Source organism: Apis florea, unplaced genomic scaffold, assembly GCF_048593485.1.
Source record: "Apis florea isolate Af1SG1 unplaced genomic scaffold, ASM4859348v1 contig_3078_pilon, whole genome shotgun sequence".
Lineage (NCBI taxonomy): Eukaryota > Metazoa > Arthropoda > Insecta > Hymenoptera > Apidae > Apis > Apis florea.
This window is the reverse complement of record NW_028256702.1, coordinates 522,429-544,361: the sequence shown is the minus strand read 5'-3', so window position 1 is coordinate 544,361 and position 21,933 is coordinate 522,429. Positions and strand designations below refer to the sequence as shown.

Here is a 21,933-nt window from a genome sequence, read left to right as displayed (position 1 = left end):
TTAGCAGTTTCCTTTAGTTAGTTTTACTTAAAAAAGAATCGTAACGTGTTTAGAATCATCTATTTACGAAGTATTCTTAAAGGTACGTATATGCATATACCGGAACACATGATTAAAGTATAAAATTGTTGATGCGCAACAGTTCTCACGATACGATTATGATTCATTTTTAATTATTCATGCGACAAATTTAAATGTGTGCGCAATGGTTATAAATATTTCTGGTTAATCATATCTTTCGTGGAATAAATTTTACGATCAACAGACATAATATCGATCTAGTTATGGGTACTTGAAAAAGAAAAAATTTTCATTTCAAAATGAAATGTTAAAATGTAAAAACGGAAAACATATGCAAGTGTTTTCGTACGCGTGAATTGTTTTAATTATATCCTCCAGCTTTGTAAAATATACCACATGTTTTACTTTTTTCATGCATAAAAAATTTATAATAAAATATATAAATATCGTAAGTCGATATCTCTTCTCGATTATTTATAAAATATAATTTTCAGAGTTACATTTTTAATTTGTTCTAATTTAAAAAAAGGGGAGGGGGGAAATTTCCATTAAGGTTCAATTTTGCATTAATATAGCATTTCATTTGTAATTTTTTTTTTTTTTTTTTTGGTTTAATAGTAATGTAATATAATATAATTGTATCATATTCTTTTAAAATTAGGAAAAGAATTATTAGATTTTAATAAATCGTTTATATTTATCTTTTTGGATTTTTATTTAGTATTTATATATCAAATTTTAAAAAAATTCTTATACTCAATGCATTAGAAAACGTTTCAAATATCCAAAATCATCTAATTATAATTACTGCAATAAAAATTTTTTTTAAATTTTTTTACTTATTTTTTCTCTCTATCTTAATAATTAATAAATAATCATAAAAATTTGCATTATTTTGTCCTTAATGGAGTAATCTTATTAAAATTTCAATTTTGTTTTTTATAATGTTGTCGTTAGTAGATTTGAGCAAAAATACTTTTCTACATAATCCATAAAGTTTGTTTTCCTCGTATCGGATCCTCGTATTGCCAAGTTTTTCAACAAATGTTCTGAAATTTTTTTTTATATACAATGATGGATATAGAATCAATTTTCTTTGAATTACCATTATTTCAAGTATTTGAAAATGTTCATAAATAATTGCGAGTATTTATATTTCGCAATGAAAAAAATATTATATTGAAGAATATTGCAAGATCATAAATTATATTATCTTTTATCTTAATCTCTAGAATTCCAAGTAGAATGATGCGAGCAACATCATAAATTAAATATTTATAATTTTCTTGTAAAAAATTTTTTGTATACTAAATTATTTATATTTTATTCAATATTAAAAAATATCCTCTGATCTAAATGATCTCTTGATATTAAAAGATTATCAGCATCGAAGGATAATACAATCATTTCATTATAATAATTAAATTTGTTTACTAAAATTGTTAAATATCGATCTTAATATTTAATTCTAAATACTTTTTATAGTTTTCGTGTAACAAATTTACAAAATTTGCGATTCCAAAACTTAATTTTTGACAAGTATATAACTAAACCACGATAAATTGTATACTAAATAACAAAGAGCAAGAAATCAAACATCAATTCTAGCTAACGTTTTCGATTAAACATTTTCATTTCCAGAAACGTATATATATATATATAGAAGATACCCGTGTTTTCGAACGATTAGCTTTATCCCTTTACGTTTGGGATTTCGACAGAGGGGTGCTGATGCTCAATTGTATCGGACTATTCGCGTCCTGTTGTTCCTTGATCACATCCTCCTCGAAATTGTGCATGGACTCGTTACAGTATTCTTGGCCGCAAATTTTACACGCTTCGAAATGCGGCTTAATAGAGTTCCGTAATTTCTGAAAGACAAAGTAGGGAAATTATGGTGGGGCGATGGCGCGTGGAATGAAATTTTAATTGGTGGATCGCGTTATCGTACCTCTGCACAAGTGTTCCCGTTGGCTCTGATGAACTCGTAGATAGCGAAAGCGGGAATGCAAATGAGCGAAAGAGAGGCTATTCCCCAGCCGATCGCCTCTGCCCACCACGGGTACTTGTACTCACCATTGTGGTAGGTCGGTGGTTCATAATCAATTAAACTGAATACCCACACAGCCTGAAACAGTGATTTATGTGGTGTACGGTCGATATCACGGTTAGTTTTCAACATAATGTTTTATTATCATATGTTAAGGAGATAATGATATGTGAATTGACTTGGTGGAGAAACGCGTGATATATAAATTCCAAATTGATTTTCGTAATTAATTAGATAGTGTAGTGTTCGTATTATTAGAAATATTATCAATTATTTTTTCGTAAATAATAAATTAAATAAAGAAAGTTGGTAGTTTTGCAGTTTCTTATGATTAATGTAATGGTAAATATAAATCTTTTATATTTGTAAATATTTTTTGAGAAAATGACTTTTTAATATTAGGTATCTATTATTATCTACATTATATATTTTACATATTTTGTTATGTCATGGAAAAATATGTGTCAAGGTGAATTCGTCGTCCATGTTATGTCAGTGTTTCTTAATATTTTTTAGGGCATGGTCCACTTTTATTATATATAGTCAAATAAACGTGGCTTGATTTTTTTTTCTCATAATTATAAAAGAATACTTTTAATAGGGTAAAATAAATTTAATATTTTTTTTCAAATAATAATAAATCACACATAAGAATCAATGAGAAATTGATAAAATAATAGTGTACATTGTAACAGATACAAAATATTTAATATTTAATAATCTTTCAGTATTCGTGATATAATTTATTCTATGATCAAATAATCATATTAAAATAAATAAATGCATGAAAATTTTCATGTTAAAATGATCTGTATTAATAATGTAGAAATAATCGTAGTGAATTCTTTAAAGATCGTGACTCATAGGTTAGGAAATATCTTAGGAATGACCTTCAAAATTCTACAAGGTTAGAAATGAAAGAAATATTTTGAATATTTTATCAATATGTTTACGAATATATTTATTCTTGAATAATATATTTAATATGATTTATTTATCTTTTGTTATTGTTCACGATCAAAACATATACTTTTGTTTTTTTCTATTATAAGACAATTTTAACATTAGCATGATGAGCAAAATATATAAGTAAAGACATTACTTTTTAATAATCATTTTTATATTTATATAATTTTTTTTTTTTGTAATAATATACTTTTCCTCAAATATTTAAATACGTATTTGTATTTAAGTATTTATGAATACAATTTAAACAATTTAAAATAATGAATTTAATAGTTACTTATTTAATTTAATTAGTTATTAGAATTTAATTTAATAATTATTAAACTTTGCTTTTTAAAGATCAAAATATTGACAAATAAAAATTTCTAATTTTAATATTTATAATATATATATAAACAAATATTGAGAACTTTGTATATTTTATTTATGTATGTCATAAAATATAATTTACGACTTTGTTTTTTAATTATTTTGAGAAAAGTGACCTCTAAAATATTATAAATTTATATATGTTTGTTCCAAAACACATAAAATTGTTTTCAAAATTTTGTCATAACTTATCAAAACTCAAATAATTTGTTATATTAATAGATAACACATAAGCATTGAAATATTAAATATTAATACAATGAAACATGAACTTGATTAATTTAATTTCGAGTGATAGTGATATTTTTATAATTATGTGATATACATTTTATTATGCTTTAATCTTTTAATATTTTTTTTTATTAAATATGAAATATATTCGACAACAGAATTTTGAATAACGTCAAAGGTAAAATGCAGAAAATTCATACGAATGTTATTCAATCGTTATAATCTAATTAATAATTATTTTAATAATCGTTAATATTTAATTTATTGCAATTCAGTTCTTTGTTTAGCTTTAATAAAATTGTAATTAACTTTACCATAATAAGAAAAGGTGCAGCGATGAGCCAACAAAATCGGAAATACGAGGACGGTACGCGTCCTGTCATTTCTTTCACATTATTGCACAATCTTCGTACGCCATAAAACCAAGATATCGCAATTACTTCAAAAAAGGCTAAAAACATTATCGATATCGAGGCAGCATAATGATCTATCAATTGGAAAAAATAAATCCCACCCTGTAAATAGAAATGATGCAAATTTTATTAATAGAAATATAAATAAAAAAAGAAGAATAAAAGACAGAGAGGGAGAGAGAAAGAGAGAGAGATTTTACATACTAAAATAATTTGCTATATAGAAAAAATTTGAATATTTTTTTATATGAATTTATTATTCATAATAATAATAAATTTAATATTTTTGTCTCCTTTCAGTATTATAATAAGAACCAATAAAGTTATATTATAGAAATAAAAATATTAAAACAACAATATTTGAAAAAAATATATAATTTTGAGAATAATCATGTTATACGGATTTCACATGTGATTGATTAACACAATATCGACAAATTTAAGAATTAAGTTTAAATTTAAATTGGAGAATAAAATTCATTCTATTAAAAAAATGTTTTACCTGCGAGATATTAGGTAGGCCAAACAAGAATGATATAACGCATACTAAAAGTACTAACATTTCATGACACGTTAAATGACGTTTTACCCATTTCGGGAAGCCATCTTGTATCGATGTTACAACAACTTCCACTATTGCAAACTGAAATTATCGTAAAAATTATAATATAAAAAGCAAACTTATTTATTCGTCGTTAATTTATCTATTCATTAATAATACTTTATTAATTATACAAGTGATATTAATTAAATAAGAGATCGTCACGTACCTGACTATTCAAAGAAAGACAGACTAGCATAAAGAAAAATAACACGGCCCATACTTGCGATGCTGGCATCTTGGCTAACGCTTGCGGGTAAAGAACGAATACGAGGCCAGGTCCTTGAACGGAAATTATGATTTGTCTATAAAATTGTAGGAGAAGTTAATCTGACATTGATTGGCACCAAGATAAAAAAGTTATTTTATTATATTTTATTAAATAATTATAAATTGCATTATAAGATAATATTTTATTTTTGTTAATAAAATATAATATTCAAGAAACATAGAATTTACTTTTTTCCATTAAATTTAATAAGATGAAAAAATACTATCATTATCATAATTCAATATTTATGAATATATAACTAACTACAATACGTTTTCTGTTCGATAATGTAATATTAAGATTGAAATTATAATTGCTAAATAAGAGATAATAACTTTTTACGTACCATCTGTTAAAACATCTTCGACAGACATATTTTGTTCGAGAGCAATGTTGCCGATAGTCGCAAATGAAAATATTCCAACAAGTAAGCTGCTAAAACCGTTTATGAGCGAAACAGCCATAGTGTCTATTAGGATGGTGTTATGGAATTTGTTGTAACTCGCAAAACATATCATCGAACCAAACGCTATGCCCACGGAATTGAAAATTTGAGCGGTTGCATAGATCCAAACCTATAATATATTTTAATATTTATTATATATAATTTTCGTGATATGTTACAATTGTTAATATAAAAATTTTTATTTAAAAAGAAACACGATATTATTATTTTTAAAAGATTACAAGCGAATTTTGAATTTTCTCATAACAATTTTTTAATTAAAGAAAGAAATTATTCAACATGATATGTAATAAAATATATTTTTATATTATATTACACTGATTACCTAATTAATCAGAAAGAATAAACTGATGCAAGAATATTTTGCTCGTTTTTAATAATATTGAAAAATGTTTCAAATAAATATCGAATGATGCAGAGAAGCACATAATTTGATTAATAACTTTTTTGCAGATATATAACATATAAACATATCGTATGAAAGAAATGAGAAAAAAAAATGATGTTTTTCTTGTTTTTCATACCAGTAATTTATAAAATAAAAATGTATCAAATTTAAAAATATTTTCTAAATTAAAAATTTTATTTCAAGAAAAAAAAAAAGATGACCATCACAATATCTAATTTTTACGTGTCAATATTTTTTTCTGTCGCTAAAACCAAAAGAGATGTTCAAGATGATCAAAAGTAATTTCGTTCGCTCTGTACTCGATACAGAGTTTCGCGTTTAAAATATCCCAGATCTTGAGTAATATTTTATCAAGTAACATAGTACGTATCTGTCATCAAAGAGCGAGGGGAAAATTCTTGGATTACCTTCGCGTCGGCGAGCAGCTCCCAACGAGGGTGGAAGAAAAATTGCAGACCCTTGTCAGCACCTTCAAGGGTAAGGGACCGCATGAGGAAGACGACGATTAAAAGAAATGGCAGAGTCGCGGTCAGGTATCTCACTTGTGCCGATGATTTGATGGACTTCCAAACGGAGAAATATACCATGATCCAAGCGGTGATCAGACAAGCAATCAGTTCCCATCTTAATGGCCCTGATTCTTCGATTCCATTACTAATTTGGAGTACTTTGTTGCTAAATTGACGAACAAGACAAGAAATAAATAAATTGATTCAAAATTGATTCTAAATGTCGAATTGTGATTAACTCTCGCATAGAATATTTATAATTGAATTAATATCGAAGAAGCTATTTTGACTCGTGAAAAATTTATTTTATTAAAGTCAGAATGATTTTCGACGAATGATTTTACAATTAAAGAAATTACTCGAAAAATTCTTCTGCCGGAGTTCTCGAAGCGTTTGGTCTTGTTCTATTATCGATGCCACTGTAAGTAGGTAACCAGCATGCCAATGTGTTCCATGAATTTTCGCAGTCGGACCATGGTTGCTTTGCTCTGAACGCCGTAAAGAAATAATATATAGCGTAGGCTATTATGACGTTATGGTAAGTCGACATCAAAAATGATATTACTACCGAAGACAAGCCAGCTCCTGTTTCGAAAGATAAAATTAATTCGTTTTTTATTTGCTTTATGAAGAAATTATAATATTATAATATAATGAATTATATAATATTACTAAAAAGAAAAAAAAAATTTCAATATATATTTGGATCATATATAGTTATATATTTTGTAATAGATACATATGTATGTTGATTTGAAAATCATATAGAAAATATTTAAAATTATATTTATTATTAAAATTTGTATGCTATACTTAATTATTTATATCTTTACATATATTTATATCTTATACATTTATATATTATTATAATATATTTTAGAAAAAATATAAATTAATTGAATACTATTATTATTTCATATTTTAAAATATCTTTTAGTTATCTTAAGTGAATGTATAATGTAATAATAGTAAATATATGATAAATGAGTCATGATTCTTACAAATTAGATAGATAGATAGATAGATAGATTCTTATTAAATTATTATGTTTGAAGCCATTAGTGCATGAACTTTTTTTTTAATTATAAAAATAGAATTAGAAACTAATACTCATCTTTGGTGCAATAAACTTTCTGAGAACACTTAGAATATATAAACTTTTCAGATTTTTATTATTCTTCATTATGTGAGATATTCATTTTCGTTATTATAAATTTAGAATTTATAAAGATTATTATTAATTAATATTCGTGGAATAAAATTTTTGATTGAGGTTTATTTATTAATTATAACTTATAAGCAATTTAAGTTTATATTAAGTGAAGACTACAGTGTAACAAAGATAGAACTGTCTCACTCTTTCAACTTCACTTCGTTTAACTTCAATTGCTTATAATTTAATAAATAAGCTTCAATCTTTCTATATGTATATCAACTTTAATGTTTTTAATCTCTAAAATTTGAAAAATAACTTATGAATATTTTAATGTCATATAATAATATTTTTCTTTTAATATTTAATTATAATCTAATTATAATCTAGAATATAGATATTTAAAAGTATATTAATGAATTTCTTCAAAATTCTTTATAATGTAAGTGCATAATAAATTTGAAGAAATAATTTTTTTATTCAAATATCTATACATATTTCTCTATAAAAGATATAATATTTCTATAATTTATAAAATTATAAAATACCTTTAAATAAAGGACAGATTTGACCGAGAGCACCGATCGGTCCTCTTCGTGTAAATTGTCCAATACTAAGTTCCATATATAATAATGGTACTCCACATACTATAAGTATTAAGAAGTAAGGTACCAAGAACACACCTGAAAAATTTTATAAAGTTCAAATTCAATGATTTATAGATTTTATTAGATTATCTGTTTTCTTAATTATTAAAAGCAAAATTAATATTAACTTTTAATTTAAGATTAAATTGTGATTATTAAAGAGAATAATTATAATATGTATACAAGTTACAAATTGAATATAATTTATAATATCTAGTAAATAGAATCTTCTAAAATAGAATTCTATATGAATATTTTCAAAATTGTTGATAGTGCAAAATATGCATGATTCAATATAAATAATTAATTTATAGCTGGATTTATAGAAAATTTATGAATTTTATTTCTTTAAACATGATCATATATTCCTGCTAAACAATTATTAGTTTAAGATGTGAATTCTCAATTTATAAATCATAATTCTCAAATAGATTGTAAAATGAAAAAATTATTTTTATTTATAATTATATAAAAAATTCTATAAATTTTCAGTATTTGTTTATTTCAATACAACTATCTATCATTAGGTAAAAAATATATTTTTATGTAATTATAAAAAGAGAGAAGGATCGGATTAAAAAATCTTTTCAATATTTTAATACGATTCATTATGATTCATCATAGTAAAGATTAAGCTATTACGTTTTAGTGTAACGTTTCATATATTTTCTCACAGAGGAGGAAATAACAACTTGGATCGTTTAATGCATCAAGAGATACATATATGATTCTATTTAAGAAGACATATTTGACCTTTGTAGATTTTTTACTCGTCCACTTACAAAAACATTAATAACAGCAAATTATATTTTTTTATCTGGAATATTTTTCTTTATCAACAACTTTGAAAATATCACTTAATTAAAACATTTTTTAATTATAGATACGATTCTTCGAATTGTGCACGTTCAATTATTTAATTTTTTGATAAATTTTTCAGTACCAAGATATTTATAAATTACGCACATTTTTTTATTGGATCTATTATATATATATATTTTGGATATGGATTATTTTTTCCTCGTATTTTTCTAATTATTGCAATTTTTCTAATTTTCTTATTTTAACCTTATTTTTTTCTTTATTTTTTACATTATCAATAAGACGTGTCATTTGAGTTTATTAAGTTTTTTTAATATTTTAAAATGACTTTTCAAAAAGTTTACAAAAAATTCCGCATTAGGTTTGAATATTATAAATATTAGATGTAAATATTACAATATATTAGTTCTCGAAAAACTATAAAATAGGAATAAAGCATACGTTTTAAAAGAAAAATTTTAATGAAGAGTTGTTTAATTAATATAATCAAATAAGTATAAACTTATTTCAATGTAAGAATGTAATCTATTCTCAATATTATATACATATATATAGTATAAAGAAGTATATAAAGCTCTCAACATTAGATTATTTTTATATATGAAATTTCTTATTATTATTTATACAAAAAAAAACAATTGCTCTACAATTTTTTATTTAAAATTTTTTTAAATATTTAAAAATTTACCTAATTATTAATTAAATATAATACATTTTACTACCATTTTCTACATTTTAATCCAATTTATAATTAAATTGAAAAATCGATTAAAAATTCGAAATTTATTTCATCGTCTTAAAAATAATGAAACTCTTATCCAACCGATAATATATTCCAACGTTATAAATAATTCATCATCTTATGATCCAATACTTATGCGATTAAACGCTTCCTTCTTTAATCTTTTTTATTCGTACATGAAATAAAAACGCTGTTACTAAATCTGCGTGTAATGTGGATTTATTAAAGGTTGCATTAAACACGACTCATACGTAATAGTACTCGTCGTTAATCGTCATTCTGTGGGCAGTAACAAGGTCACTGGATGTAACTCTTTATTCGTAATAAACGGTGATCACAGTCCCGTGGATTACGACTTAATTTGGGAACAAGCATTTAGTTCGACTAAATTGTTGAAATATGTTATTGTTTTTCATAACAGATCCTATACCCATAAATTTTTCCAAATCACAAATCATCATATCAATAGGTTTTCTATTGTCATATATAATATTAATTGGTGGTGTCGTAAGATTTAATCTGTTGAATTAGGAAAATTTATTCTCTTGACGAATGTACTTTAAACTTTTCTGTGTTAATGAAATCTTTCAAATAATGAGAAATTATTGTTGAAAAAAATCGAGTTGAAAATAAATAAACTTTGATTAAAAAGAATTAGAAATATTTTGTTAAAAATTATTTCTAATATTATTCTTCTTACTAACAAAATTATATTAATTATGATTATTTTCAGCAATATTTCAAATAATTAAATATCTATAATATAACATAACTAGAAATATTTTATTAAAAAGGTATTTTTTATATTCACAAGTAACAAAATTATTAAATTACTTATTTTGTTTTATTTTTATCCGAGCTTTTTCCATATAATTATTTATATAAAAATATCCTATGATAAACTCAATGTACTTATCGTAAAAATTTGCTTTCTGAATAATATAACCATTGTTTCCGGTTGTACCATTGAAATAATTCGTACCGCATCAGTGCGCCTCACGCATATGTAAATTAATTCCGCGAATGTTGTATCGTGCCAGTCGGACAAATCAGACAGCAGTCTCTGATCTGACTTTGTGATTCATGTTGCAATTTAATAAGATAACCATTTCGATGGACATTGTAAATTTACGTTGTAAACAGTGATATTTTCATTCTTTATTTCTTCGTTTGAACTTTGAAAGAATTTTTTTTTTTTCATCTATTATACTCGCAAATTCATAAATATCCACTTAGATGTAGTTAACTTTTTAATCGTGCGAGATAAAAAAAAGAAGCTTGAATTAAAGATTTGTAAAAAAAAAAAGATTTAGAAAAGGAAAAATTTTTACATCTAAAATGATTAGTTTATTTTGTGCAATTGAAAAAAAAAAAAAAAAAGAACAAGCAGATATCTGCAACGATTTCGAAGAAAATAGTTTTTAATACTTCACGTAAATCACTCTGTATATCTCTCCAAATAAAAGTGATAACGTTAATTTCCATGGAATTTTCGTTCCTTCCTTTCAGAACGATTTTCCCACGAGAACGTAAATGAACACAGGTCGTATAAATACACCACGAGCTTCATGCAAATCAGAGTACTCTATCTCGTGTTTTACAAATCTTCGTTTCATTTAACGCTCTTTCAAAAATATTCTTTATAATTCTTTTAGGAAAATAAAATATTTATATGATATTTATATGATGATATAATGATCTTTTGAGAATTAAAACCAATACAATTTTTCATCTTCATTAAAAATGTTATATTATAAACAAATTCTATATGTTATTTTTTTTTTAATTAATTTTGATACAGTATTCGTTTATTATTGTATTCTTATATTTTATTATCTAGAATATACCAGAGAAATAAATAATTTGCTTTTAATAATAAATTATTTTAATAATAAAATTATTATTTCTTAAGCTGTTATATATAAACTACATACAAAAATCATTGCATTAATTTAAAAAGAAATATTAATTGAAAAAATATATTTTTTATATAATTAATTAAGTTTTAATTTCAATTTTTGACAAAATTTCAAACTATCTTTGATTTATAATATTAAAAAAATTGTTTTTTAATAACGATAAAAAATAAAACTACACAATTCATTGATTTATAGCTATTTTATTGATAAAAAATATCATTTTCTATTAAATGCAATTCTGCATTCTTATTGCACAAAACAATCCAAAATCTAATATCACAATAAATCGCTTGTTTTTTTTTTTTTATATTTGCACCTAACCTTATACCATATACAATAGAACACTATTTATTAGCAGCAATTAATAAAATAAAAATATTTACTACAACCACTGCAATACAGAACATTTGGAGCAATATTCCCAAAAGAGATTTCACAACTTTATTTTACTTTACGTATTACCTAAACTAAAAAGTCACGTGCAATATCTTTACATTATACTCTTAAAAACGAATCCCCTCCCGTCCTCTCCCAACATCTTCAATTGTTTCGTTTCCAACTATTCGAATCGTTTCATTATCCCATTTAATTTCGTTTAATCAAAAACATAATATTTCAATTACTAATCACACATAACACTAACAGCCCGTTTCCGCTCGGCTTCCAGCCTCCATTTCCATTATACTTATATGACAATTAAGCCGAAAGTTTGAACCTAGCCTAACCACCATCACAGCTGGATCGCAGTTTGTTATTACGAAGGGAGCGTGTCAGTTGGCCATGCTGAAATCAAATCGTGCCACACGCTCTGGTTTTCCGGCCGTCCAATTTAAACGGTTGGTCGAAATGATACTTGACCGATTACTTCCACCGGTGTCATTGAAATCATTTGCTATGCTCGCCGGTTTAGCTGCGTTCCGCCAAGGTCATGTATCAAGTTCCGCGAGCGAATTGCCCCCATGTCCGGGCTCAGCTGAGATGCTCTCACAGACTTTGAAAATTACCGGTAACACGAGATACCGCAACTCGTGTTACGGTTTCCCGAACCGAGAGAATGCGTGCCCTTGCTTTGGATACACGTGCGCCATAATGGCGAGCAAAGAGGGATGTTGGGGAAAGAAAAAATGGCGGCGAATCGCCTTGAAATCAGACATTCCTTTCATATAGGAGGAATATTCTTCTTCGTTTCTTTGTTCCGCGTTTTGTAATTCTTTAATCTCGTTTTTTATACGTTGTTCAAGATTGTTTCGAGAAATCTTTTAATTGAGACTAATTTTAGAATTGTTTTGGAGATGAATAATAAATAAATAAATAAGAGTGATTTAAGTTTAATTTAATTTTTTTGTTTAACTGGTTCATAATGGAGTATACAAAAGATCTCGTGAAACATTGTTCAAAATTGTTCTGTATTATAGTAATCATTAAAATAAATGTTTTTATTTGTTAAATTTTCTTGCATAAAGTATCTTTTATAAAATAATTTTATAAAGATACAGAAGATACGTGCTCTTTCGTTCTATCATTTAAAAAATATTGAATTGTATTAGTGTAGTGAGAAATATAAAAAGTTTATTACAGTTTTAAAACGTAGAAGAATTTAGATTGGATAACACAAGAAAAATTATTATTCTACATTTATTTTTGATAAATTATCTAGTAATCTTATTCAATTACTAGTAATTTTTTTATAGTATCAGAATGTAAACATTTACTAGATACTTGTTTTATTGCGATAAATATTAAAACATTCAATACTACTTTTAAATCAAAGAATGTTTATCATCATAATATTAAGTATGTGTTATCTCGTGCAGTATTGCGTGCTAAAATTAGTAATGTTAATCAAATACTTCTTTTTTCTAAGCAGATTTTTTTCTTTATTATTCATGTTGATAAAAAAATATATAATATATTTTAATTTTTATCAAGAAAATGAGTAGGAAGGAATAATTATATTTAGGTAATTAATATCTGAATCTTTAGGTGATCAATTATTTGAACACTTGGGAATAACATTAAGACTTCGCATTGTACAATATTTGGCTTAGAACGATTTTCTATTTATTAGTCTATTTTTCACTTAAGTGACACGTTTCACACCGGCAATGTGAATAATAAACACGTATTCTTATCACTGGCACACTAATCGTAACAGACGTATGTATGTCACAACGACAATCTAGCTCGTACAAATTTGTTTTAAACTATCTGTTTGAAGTGCTGTCGTATATATTATGAGAAAAACGTTATATACAGTAGCTTTTACTGATTTTTTTTTTATTGCCATTCGCGTATTTCTATTTTTTACGTAGAAATTGAATAAATATTAAAATGATTTATTATAGGAAACAACGAAGATTTTATCTTGTGTAAAATTTGCATGAAGAATATTTGTTACCCTCTCAAGAGCATTTACAAGTGAAATTATGCAAACGCATGCAGATACTCACCACCGCCACTTTTGTAACACAGGTAAGGAAACCTCCAAATATTACCAAGGCCAACAGAGTAACCGATACAAGCAAGGACAAATTGCATTTTGTTGGCCCAATGTGGTCGTCTAGATTGTCTGTAGTCTCCTGGGTCCTGAGCGTCATCTTCAGCATCGTCGAAGCTGGTACACACGGACAAGTCATCTTCGAATGATCTGAAATCAGGTCGATATTACAGGTACATGAATTATCTAAAACAGAGAGTTATCAATTTTTATAAAAATTTATATTTTTCATAGAAACATATTCCGTAATATTTTGAAATAAAATTCAATGAAAAGTGTTACAAGTCAATATCTTCTTGAAATATAATCAGTCACGGGAATATTCTTATATTGCTTACACGAAAATATTCGATTTTTATTGAAATTTATTGAAAATTTGTGTATGTGTATAGAATAATGGATTATTTATGGTCGACAAGAAATCTTTTCGATATTTTTTACAACAAAGTATTAAAAACTAAACATTTTAACAACAAATTCAAATTTTGCCCCATTTTATTAAAAAAAAAAAAAAACGAAAAAAGCACTGAAGTTTTCAATTGAAAATAAAAAAGAAATGTAAATACAAAATTTAAGAGATTAAATTTTCTGTAACTGAGTGTACATATATTTGAATATTTCACGAATTCTATATAAATGAATAAATTAATTTATTTTTTAATTTTTCAGGAATATTCGTAGACTTGAATTATTATCAAAAAAGTAATTTAAAACATTTTTTATTTATTTTTTAATAACGCACATTCTATTTTGGATTAATTTCCTTTGAACTTTGTTAAAAGATAATAAATGAAATATATATCATTCAGATAAATTTTTTTTATAAAATCTATTATTCGATTTGCATGTAACAATTCATTCGATAAAAATTACATATATTGAAGGTAAATTGAATTTACATAGAATATATTATTGTAACGAATGATTGCATTTATCATAATATACACTCTGCTTTCGATCTGAGAACAACATGTTTTCCATTAAATGATAATAATATTCATCACATTTTACGATTGAATTTTCCTCAGGAAAAATAATTTGAAATTGATTATTTCCATTCAAATTATATTCACACAAATTCTTTCTATATATATATACACACACACACTACTGAAGAAAATTTTCGAATCCTATTTTCTTTATTTTCTGTTATCAGCAATGCTACACATAATCTTACGTATTTCAACAAATTTTATATTCAAAAAATTTTCTGCTCCAACAATATCCTATCCCCTTTTTTTCTATTTCATATTTTAAGCAATACACAATTCTAAATTGGACAAAATTCCAAACGTCTGATCGGTAGCGTAATCCCTTTTCTTACGAAACATTTTCTGGCAAACCGGTTACCTCGAAACACGGTTTCTCCTAGACGGAAAGAATCCTAAATCAACGGAAGTTTTTAGTATTTGATTTATCGTGATCGTTAAGAGGACGTGGAAAAAAAAAATTGATCACGTTGACGGACATCGACGGATAAAGAAAGAAGAAAATCGAGGCTGTGTAAGGGGCCCGTATTATGATTAACGATCGTGCGAAACAGGGGTATAACGGTAGCGATGAACGACCTTGATACCCCGGCTATTATATAACCGGTATGAAAGAATGAAGAAGAATTTTTACGAGTTTATCGCGTATCCACGTGTGTCTGTAGGGCATAGTGAATGCAGAAAATGCCGTTGTGACACGGCGAGAGTAATGGCAATTGGCAGACCTCGATAATAACAAATACGACACACCTGTGTAAATTCACCGGCCACTTCGCAATGTAAAAACAATACAATGTACGCGACCTATATGACAATAATAATAAGTTATTACATATACATATTTACGCGTCATAACTAATTGCAGAGACTGTAGTTTTCAAGCGTAGACGTAACACACTCATTGCACAATGTGGCGCGTTAACAGTTGTGAAAATATCCGTAAATATACTCTCCGTCTCTCTCTCTTTTTTTTTTTTTTTTTTTGAAAATACGTGAAATTTAATTTGCAATCTCAGACGTGATAATGAGTCGGTGTGCACAATTTTCGAAGAAGAGTGTAAACGTACGAATGTTTCAATTACAGAAGGAATATAGGAATTCGCATTTGTAGATGAATTTACTAAAATAATAATAATAGTGTTTATTTAATAAATAAAAAGCGCGTGCATCTGTGATTGTAAGAAGAAGTAACGATGATTCGAATTAATTTTGAAGAGGGTTACGAAGCTAAAGCATATAGTAAATTTTAACTGGAAACAAATCAAACAAAAAAAATATATATATATATATATTTGATTAACGTATCGGGGTAATAAAACCGCCGTTTGTTTAAGAATTGCGAATGACATGACCGAAATTGAAATCAATCAATTTATGATGTGTAAACTCATTTATCACGCGTTTAATTAAACATCTGGTTATTGATTTAATAAAATTTACTTTGAAGTTATATGCGGATATAAAGATAAATATTTCCATCTTACGATTTTATCCTATTTTTTACTTTCAAATATTTCGAACACTCTGGTCAAACTTAAGTTCTTTCGTTTCGAAACGAAAGTAATATTTCCTATAATTTGTCAGAAACGAAACGGTTCGTTTCTTACGTCTTTTCGAGACGATCTGCAATAAAGAAAGCTTGATAAAAATTCTACGTTCATGAGTACCCTAAACGCTACTAACGATAAGAACTGTCGATAGAGCAGTGAGATATTTCGATGTAAGTGTAAATTTCATTCTTAAAGAAGTATCCTCGAAATAAACAAATCGATGATAATTAGCTCCAATATTTAAACAAATAAGGAATATTTGTTTCTCAACCGCAAATAATCTCATTGAAAAGATTCTAAAACAACACAATAACGACAGGTAATTAGAAGAGTGATTTCACGTCGAATTCATTACCGCCTCCCATAGAAATTTCAAATGTGGAGCAGCAATTATGACCCTTTAAACGATCCACTCCGATTTCAATGGAGGAAGCGAGGCAGCTACAACAATATACCGCATGAACACCTACTTATAACAAAAGTATGGACTTACATTGTACACCTATTATCCACTTACGTCTCTGGGACAATACGCTGGAATTGCGGTGCCTGGATGACGAGACCACGCTTCACAAGCAGTTCGGATGTACGCGGCATCTCTTGCCACCGAAATCTTGGCTTAGACAGGCATAACAACTCGATTTGCACCGATACGGAGGAGAGGAACCACGTATCTCGCTTATATTATGTATATTCGTTCGTGAAAGAGCACTCGTTCCAACGCGAAATGCAATTGGCTAGGCACACTATTTTTCAATATTTGCTTTATGAAAAAGAGTTTAAGATAACTGGAACTGAGTTATCGGGAGAGAGATGGAAAGAGCGAGGCGCGTCTTTTGCGAATCGAACGAATGCACTGGTCTCACACTTTTATGAAATCAGATCACGGCGAGGAAGGGAAAATAACGTCGTATGTTGTTTGCTTTTATCGTTAGGTGGCGGATGCGAATCGTACTACGGGATCAACAAACATATTCGACTTCGACTCGTTCAACTCGAGATTATGATCACGCTTTAACGTGGAAATATTTTGACGATCTCATAACGATATCTATATTAATCTAATTAAATAAGTACGTCGATCGTGATTCGATGAAACGAGAAATTGAGATATTTTGTTCCTTTCGTCGATGAAAGATTATTCCAATCGGCCGTGATATATCAGAGTTATCTATAATAGAGCAACGATAACTTTCAACGTTCCATGCATTTTCGTTTAACTTAATAAGATTTTAATTGAACTCACTTCATTGCCACAGGCATTCCTCCTCTAATCGACCTCATTCAAATTGCTGTTGCACGAGCAGAAGGAACAAACAAACGATCAATGATCTTCAACTAACATCATCGTCAATTACCAATTATCACAACCATCACAACCAATTAGATAGATCCAACTGCCAAGATAACGCCTATCTTATCTAACGAGTCCCCTAGCCTTCCTAGCCTCTAGCCTCTAAGTCTCAGAGCCAAATCCTCTTCCGGAGTAATCCCCGGCCAGTATGGAAGCCTTAAAGGCATCGAAACCGCATGCGGAGGAAGTCGGGCAAGGAGGAACTACGGAACATGATTCATAGCCTTCCGACGTTTCTCGTGGCGAGACGTGGCGCGCACGTTAGATAATGTGGCTCACTTACGGCGGCGGATGTACCATGTTAAGCAGCTCCGACGGCGAAGTGAGAACTCTACGTATAGTGAGCTTCCGCCCGTTGGAAGAGCCCATGCCGATCGATGCTAGAGAGCGTATAGAGACGGAATCGGGAAGCGTGCGGACGTGGGTCTGCCCGTTTCCGTCCGAGAACACGATCGATGCCCAGCTGGCCGCCGGTGGATGATACTGGTGATGGTGTTCATCCATCGTCGGGTTAGATTTCACCGATCTCACGCTGGAGCAACGATACGAACGTCCGCCGTCGATCCCCCGAGCAGAGGACCTGAGTATACCCTGAGGATTGTCGCGATGCAGCCTCGCGGCCTCCGGTTGTTGACCGACCTGGTCCCCGGATCTCGATTGTTGGAGGCGGGAGTACGCCCTCTCGTGGATGCTGTTCCCGCTGTCGTTGCGGGGGATGGGCTTTCTCAAGCCGTTGCAGTGGTGGAGGTTGCTCGAGCTCGAAGGGGTGATGGCGATCTTTCGATGATGGGCGGCCGAGTCGGCGGTGCTCGACAACAGGCGGCCGCTCTCCTCGACAGGTGAATCCGAATCGGCGTCGTGATGATGGTGATAATGGTGGTGGTGCCCTATCCTTATCGCGTCAGGATCCATATCGTCCGAGGCATCCTCCTCCTCCGGCATCGTGCTCATCTTGCGCACGCAGCTGCTCTGCTTGCCGATCACGCTCTGCAGACGAGCACTGTTGCCGTGCGCGCCCGTCTTGGCCGCGATCGTGTTGTTGCTGTCGTTGCCGTTGACGCCGCTGTTGCTGTCCGTGGCATTCATCGTGGCATGGCGATCTAATGGCAGAAAGAGAGAGGAGGAGAAGAGCGAAAAGACAGAGACGCGCGGGAATAGCGATCGAGTCAGAGAGGCTGGCGAGGAGGGGGGGAGGGGGAGAAGAGACGAGGATAGAGAAGGAGGAAGAGAGGGAGGGAAAAGAATTTACACGGAATACTTGCACGAACTTCCGGTAATTTCATCGATGCAAGGAAACGCGAAAACGTTCACGTTTATGGTGGGGGCTCGTTAAGAGATTCGATTGAATTCTCTTACCTCGTTGAATCCCGATGGAAAACTGGTCGAAACTTTTGCGGTATTCGTAATTTTTATTTATTTATTATATACGTTCCAACGGACAATCGCTTGGAATTTCGAACGAATTATCAATTTCATACGATGATTTATTGCTATAAACTTTTATAATTGTGTCGTGATACAAGAGCTAATTATTCTTATCTCTATTCGATGGATCCCCGCATATTTGTATATATTTATATATATTTATAATATGCAACAAGTGCACGGAGATAAAGTAGCATTAAATACGTGTATAATCGCGTAGCATTGAGCATTTATCCGTGGTGTACCAGTCACAATAATAATGATCGAACGAAGAGAACCGAATCCTATCATCGTTTCACAACATTCATAAACGTCGAGCTGAATGAAAACGTTGAGTCTGAATCGTTGCAGCAATTTCATTCAAAAATAACTCGAACAAAATCTCTTTCTCGTTTCTTCTTTTCTTTCTTTCTTTCTTTTCTTTTTTTTCTTTTTTTTATGTGTAATATAAAAAGGACGCGTGTATAAACTTACGAAGATTAAGAAAGAACACATTCAACGAAATTAAAAATGATTACTGTGATGAATCGACGGAATATCGAGTCGGACGAAAATACCAAAGATACGTATATATCTGCAGCGAAGCGACAATGATCACGTGTTATCGAGCCAGTACCTGTCAGATCGAAGAGGGCCTCGACCGGGTCGATTGCATTCCTATGAAGTCACCGAGACCCATCGATGTACAGGAGAGGAGAGCTTGATAACAGGGGAACCGTCCACGTGGAAGCGTGACGTTTCCGATCGACAAAAGTTTCGTTGCCCGTTCGGGGAATTGAAACACGTCCCCGTAGAATAATCGCGAAAATCGGAACGATTTTTGTTGCTGCGGTTGCACGCGATTACGGTACGTCGACGTCGCGTCACGACGGTGTTGTGTATGCCGATCGTGCGTCAGCACCAGCGACGAACGCACACACGCACGCCTATCGCGTTTTCAATTGACAGTGCCTTCTCGTGGACATTGCGTGTACTAATGATACGAAACTTGGGACTCGGACCTGGCGCGCCCCGCTCGGAATTATTCGTGAATCTTCGCCAGGCCGATATCCCCACCACTCGATGATCCAACTTCACTACGATTTTCTAGTTAGTCGAATCGAGATTTACTCTTTGCACGATGTTTCCCGTTAGTAGATGTGATCGATGGATGCTTTGAGAGAGTTGCAACGAATGAGAGAAGAAAGTCAGATTGTGAAAGCGACTTGGTAGAAGATAGAGTGGTATTTGGAAACTTTGCTACGAGATGATTTTAAATAAGATAGCGAGTATGAGAATGATACGAGAGAATGCAAATAGAAGAGATGGATAAAGGAAACGAAAGTCTGTTGAAATTTTTGTCCTGATTAAAGCTTAATTAAATTAAATAAAAGATTCTTTAGAATCAAATATTTCGACGAGAGAACGTGGACATTCTCCTAAACGTATTTATAGATTTATGTTATAGAAATCGTTTACCAATTTGATTTCTTAAAAAATAAGATTAAGAAGTAAATTTGATGAATTTGAATTGTAGAAAGATTATTCCTTCACGGATTTGCGCAGAACATTTTTAACCGTTTCATTGTGATATATATTTATGAAAAAAATAAAAAAAAATAAGCATTCGAATTCTAATGATCTTGAGAAACGGAAAAAAAATTAAGTTTTAATCAAAGGATCGAAAGTGGAATAAATTCTAATTTTTAATTTATATAGAGCTAAACAAATTAATTATCATTTTAAGATTATTGGGATTTGTACTATATTCTGAACATACATACACATATGAAATGAAAAATATATTTAATGCAAAAAATAATATTATAGTTGGTGATCTTTAATTTTTTTTGAGATCGAATTGTTCATTTTTTATTTTTTCATTATATATTTAATTTGGTAATGATTAAAAAAAGTCTAATTTAAATGATGAAAGAATGATTATTTTTTTTATTTAGAATAAATATTTCTTTTTAATTAAAAAATATTTATTTTGTTTCTTATTGTTTGCAATAATGCAAATTAAAACAGCAATTATTTATCTATAATTTTTAGAAATAATAGAGAATACTATATGATATTTTTATATTATAAGAATTATACATATAAAAAATTATTTTATAATATGCATTATGATTTCAATGCTATTCTAAGAAATTTTTTTAATAAAAATATTGATAACTAATAATATATTATTTTGATTATTATCAGATTTATTATTATTGCACTATATACATTATTAAAAAAAAACTTAAATTATCGCACGTCGACTATATTAATGCCTGTAGATAGACAACCTATTCTACTTATTACAATGTTACTCGTATGTATGTCAGTAGAAACAGTCTCATAAGTCAAACATGGTTTAACGTTGAAATTGAACGACGCAAAATAGTAAATGCTAGGAAATTTTATATCATCAATACATATGTTATATAATAATTTATTTGAGAACTTCCATTTTCGTAATATAATTTTGTTTACATATAAGAATGTGATCATCGCATATGGTTATGCACATAGAATAGAAAAAAAAAAAAAAAAAAAAGA

At 29.1% G+C, this 21,933-nt stretch overlaps 1 protein-coding gene across 2 annotated transcripts; it reads right to left on the bottom strand.

Moving 5' to 3' along the window:
• Positions 1 to 603: 603 nt before the first annotated feature.
• Positions 604 to 20,320, bottom strand: ine (solute carrier family 6 member inebriated). 2 transcript variants are annotated; one of them, XM_086908353.1, is made up of 13 exons: positions 20,021 to 20,320; positions 18,263 to 19,079; positions 14,040 to 14,236; positions 8,008 to 8,142; positions 6,666 to 6,891; positions 6,205 to 6,472; positions 5,269 to 5,497; positions 4,821 to 4,933; positions 4,553 to 4,693; positions 3,952 to 4,152; positions 1,973 to 2,149; positions 1,692 to 1,892; positions 604 to 1,070 (listed from the first exon to the last, which is right to left on the bottom strand). In XM_086908353.1, exons 2-12 carry the CDS (start codon positions 19,063 to 19,065, stop codon positions 1,722 to 1,724), a joined length of 2,661 nt encoding a protein of 886 aa, XP_086764479.1. In that variant the 5' UTR covers positions 19,066 to 19,079; positions 20,021 to 20,320; the 3' UTR covers positions 604 to 1,070; positions 1,692 to 1,721. The 2 variants fall into 2 exon arrangements, with proteins under 2 accessions (XP_086764479.1, XP_031774652.2); XM_031918792.2 differs by having other exon boundaries at positions 604 to 1,892; positions 20,021 to 20,318.
• Between the last annotated feature and the right edge of the window lie 1,613 nt (positions 20,321 to 21,933).

Coding starts and splice junctions, on each gene's coding strand:
- ine (XM_086908353.1), bottom strand. CDS start 19,065: ATGAATGCCACGGACAGCAACAGCGGCGTCAACGGCAACGACAGCAAC. Junction 6,473..6,665: donor CCGGCAGAAGAATTTTTCGA/GTAATTTCTTTA, acceptor TCGTCAATTTAG/CAACAAAGTACTCCAAATTA. Junction 5,498..6,204: donor AGCTGCTCGCCGACGCGAAG/GTAATCCAAGAA, acceptor AATATATTATAG/GTTTGGATCTATGCAACCGC.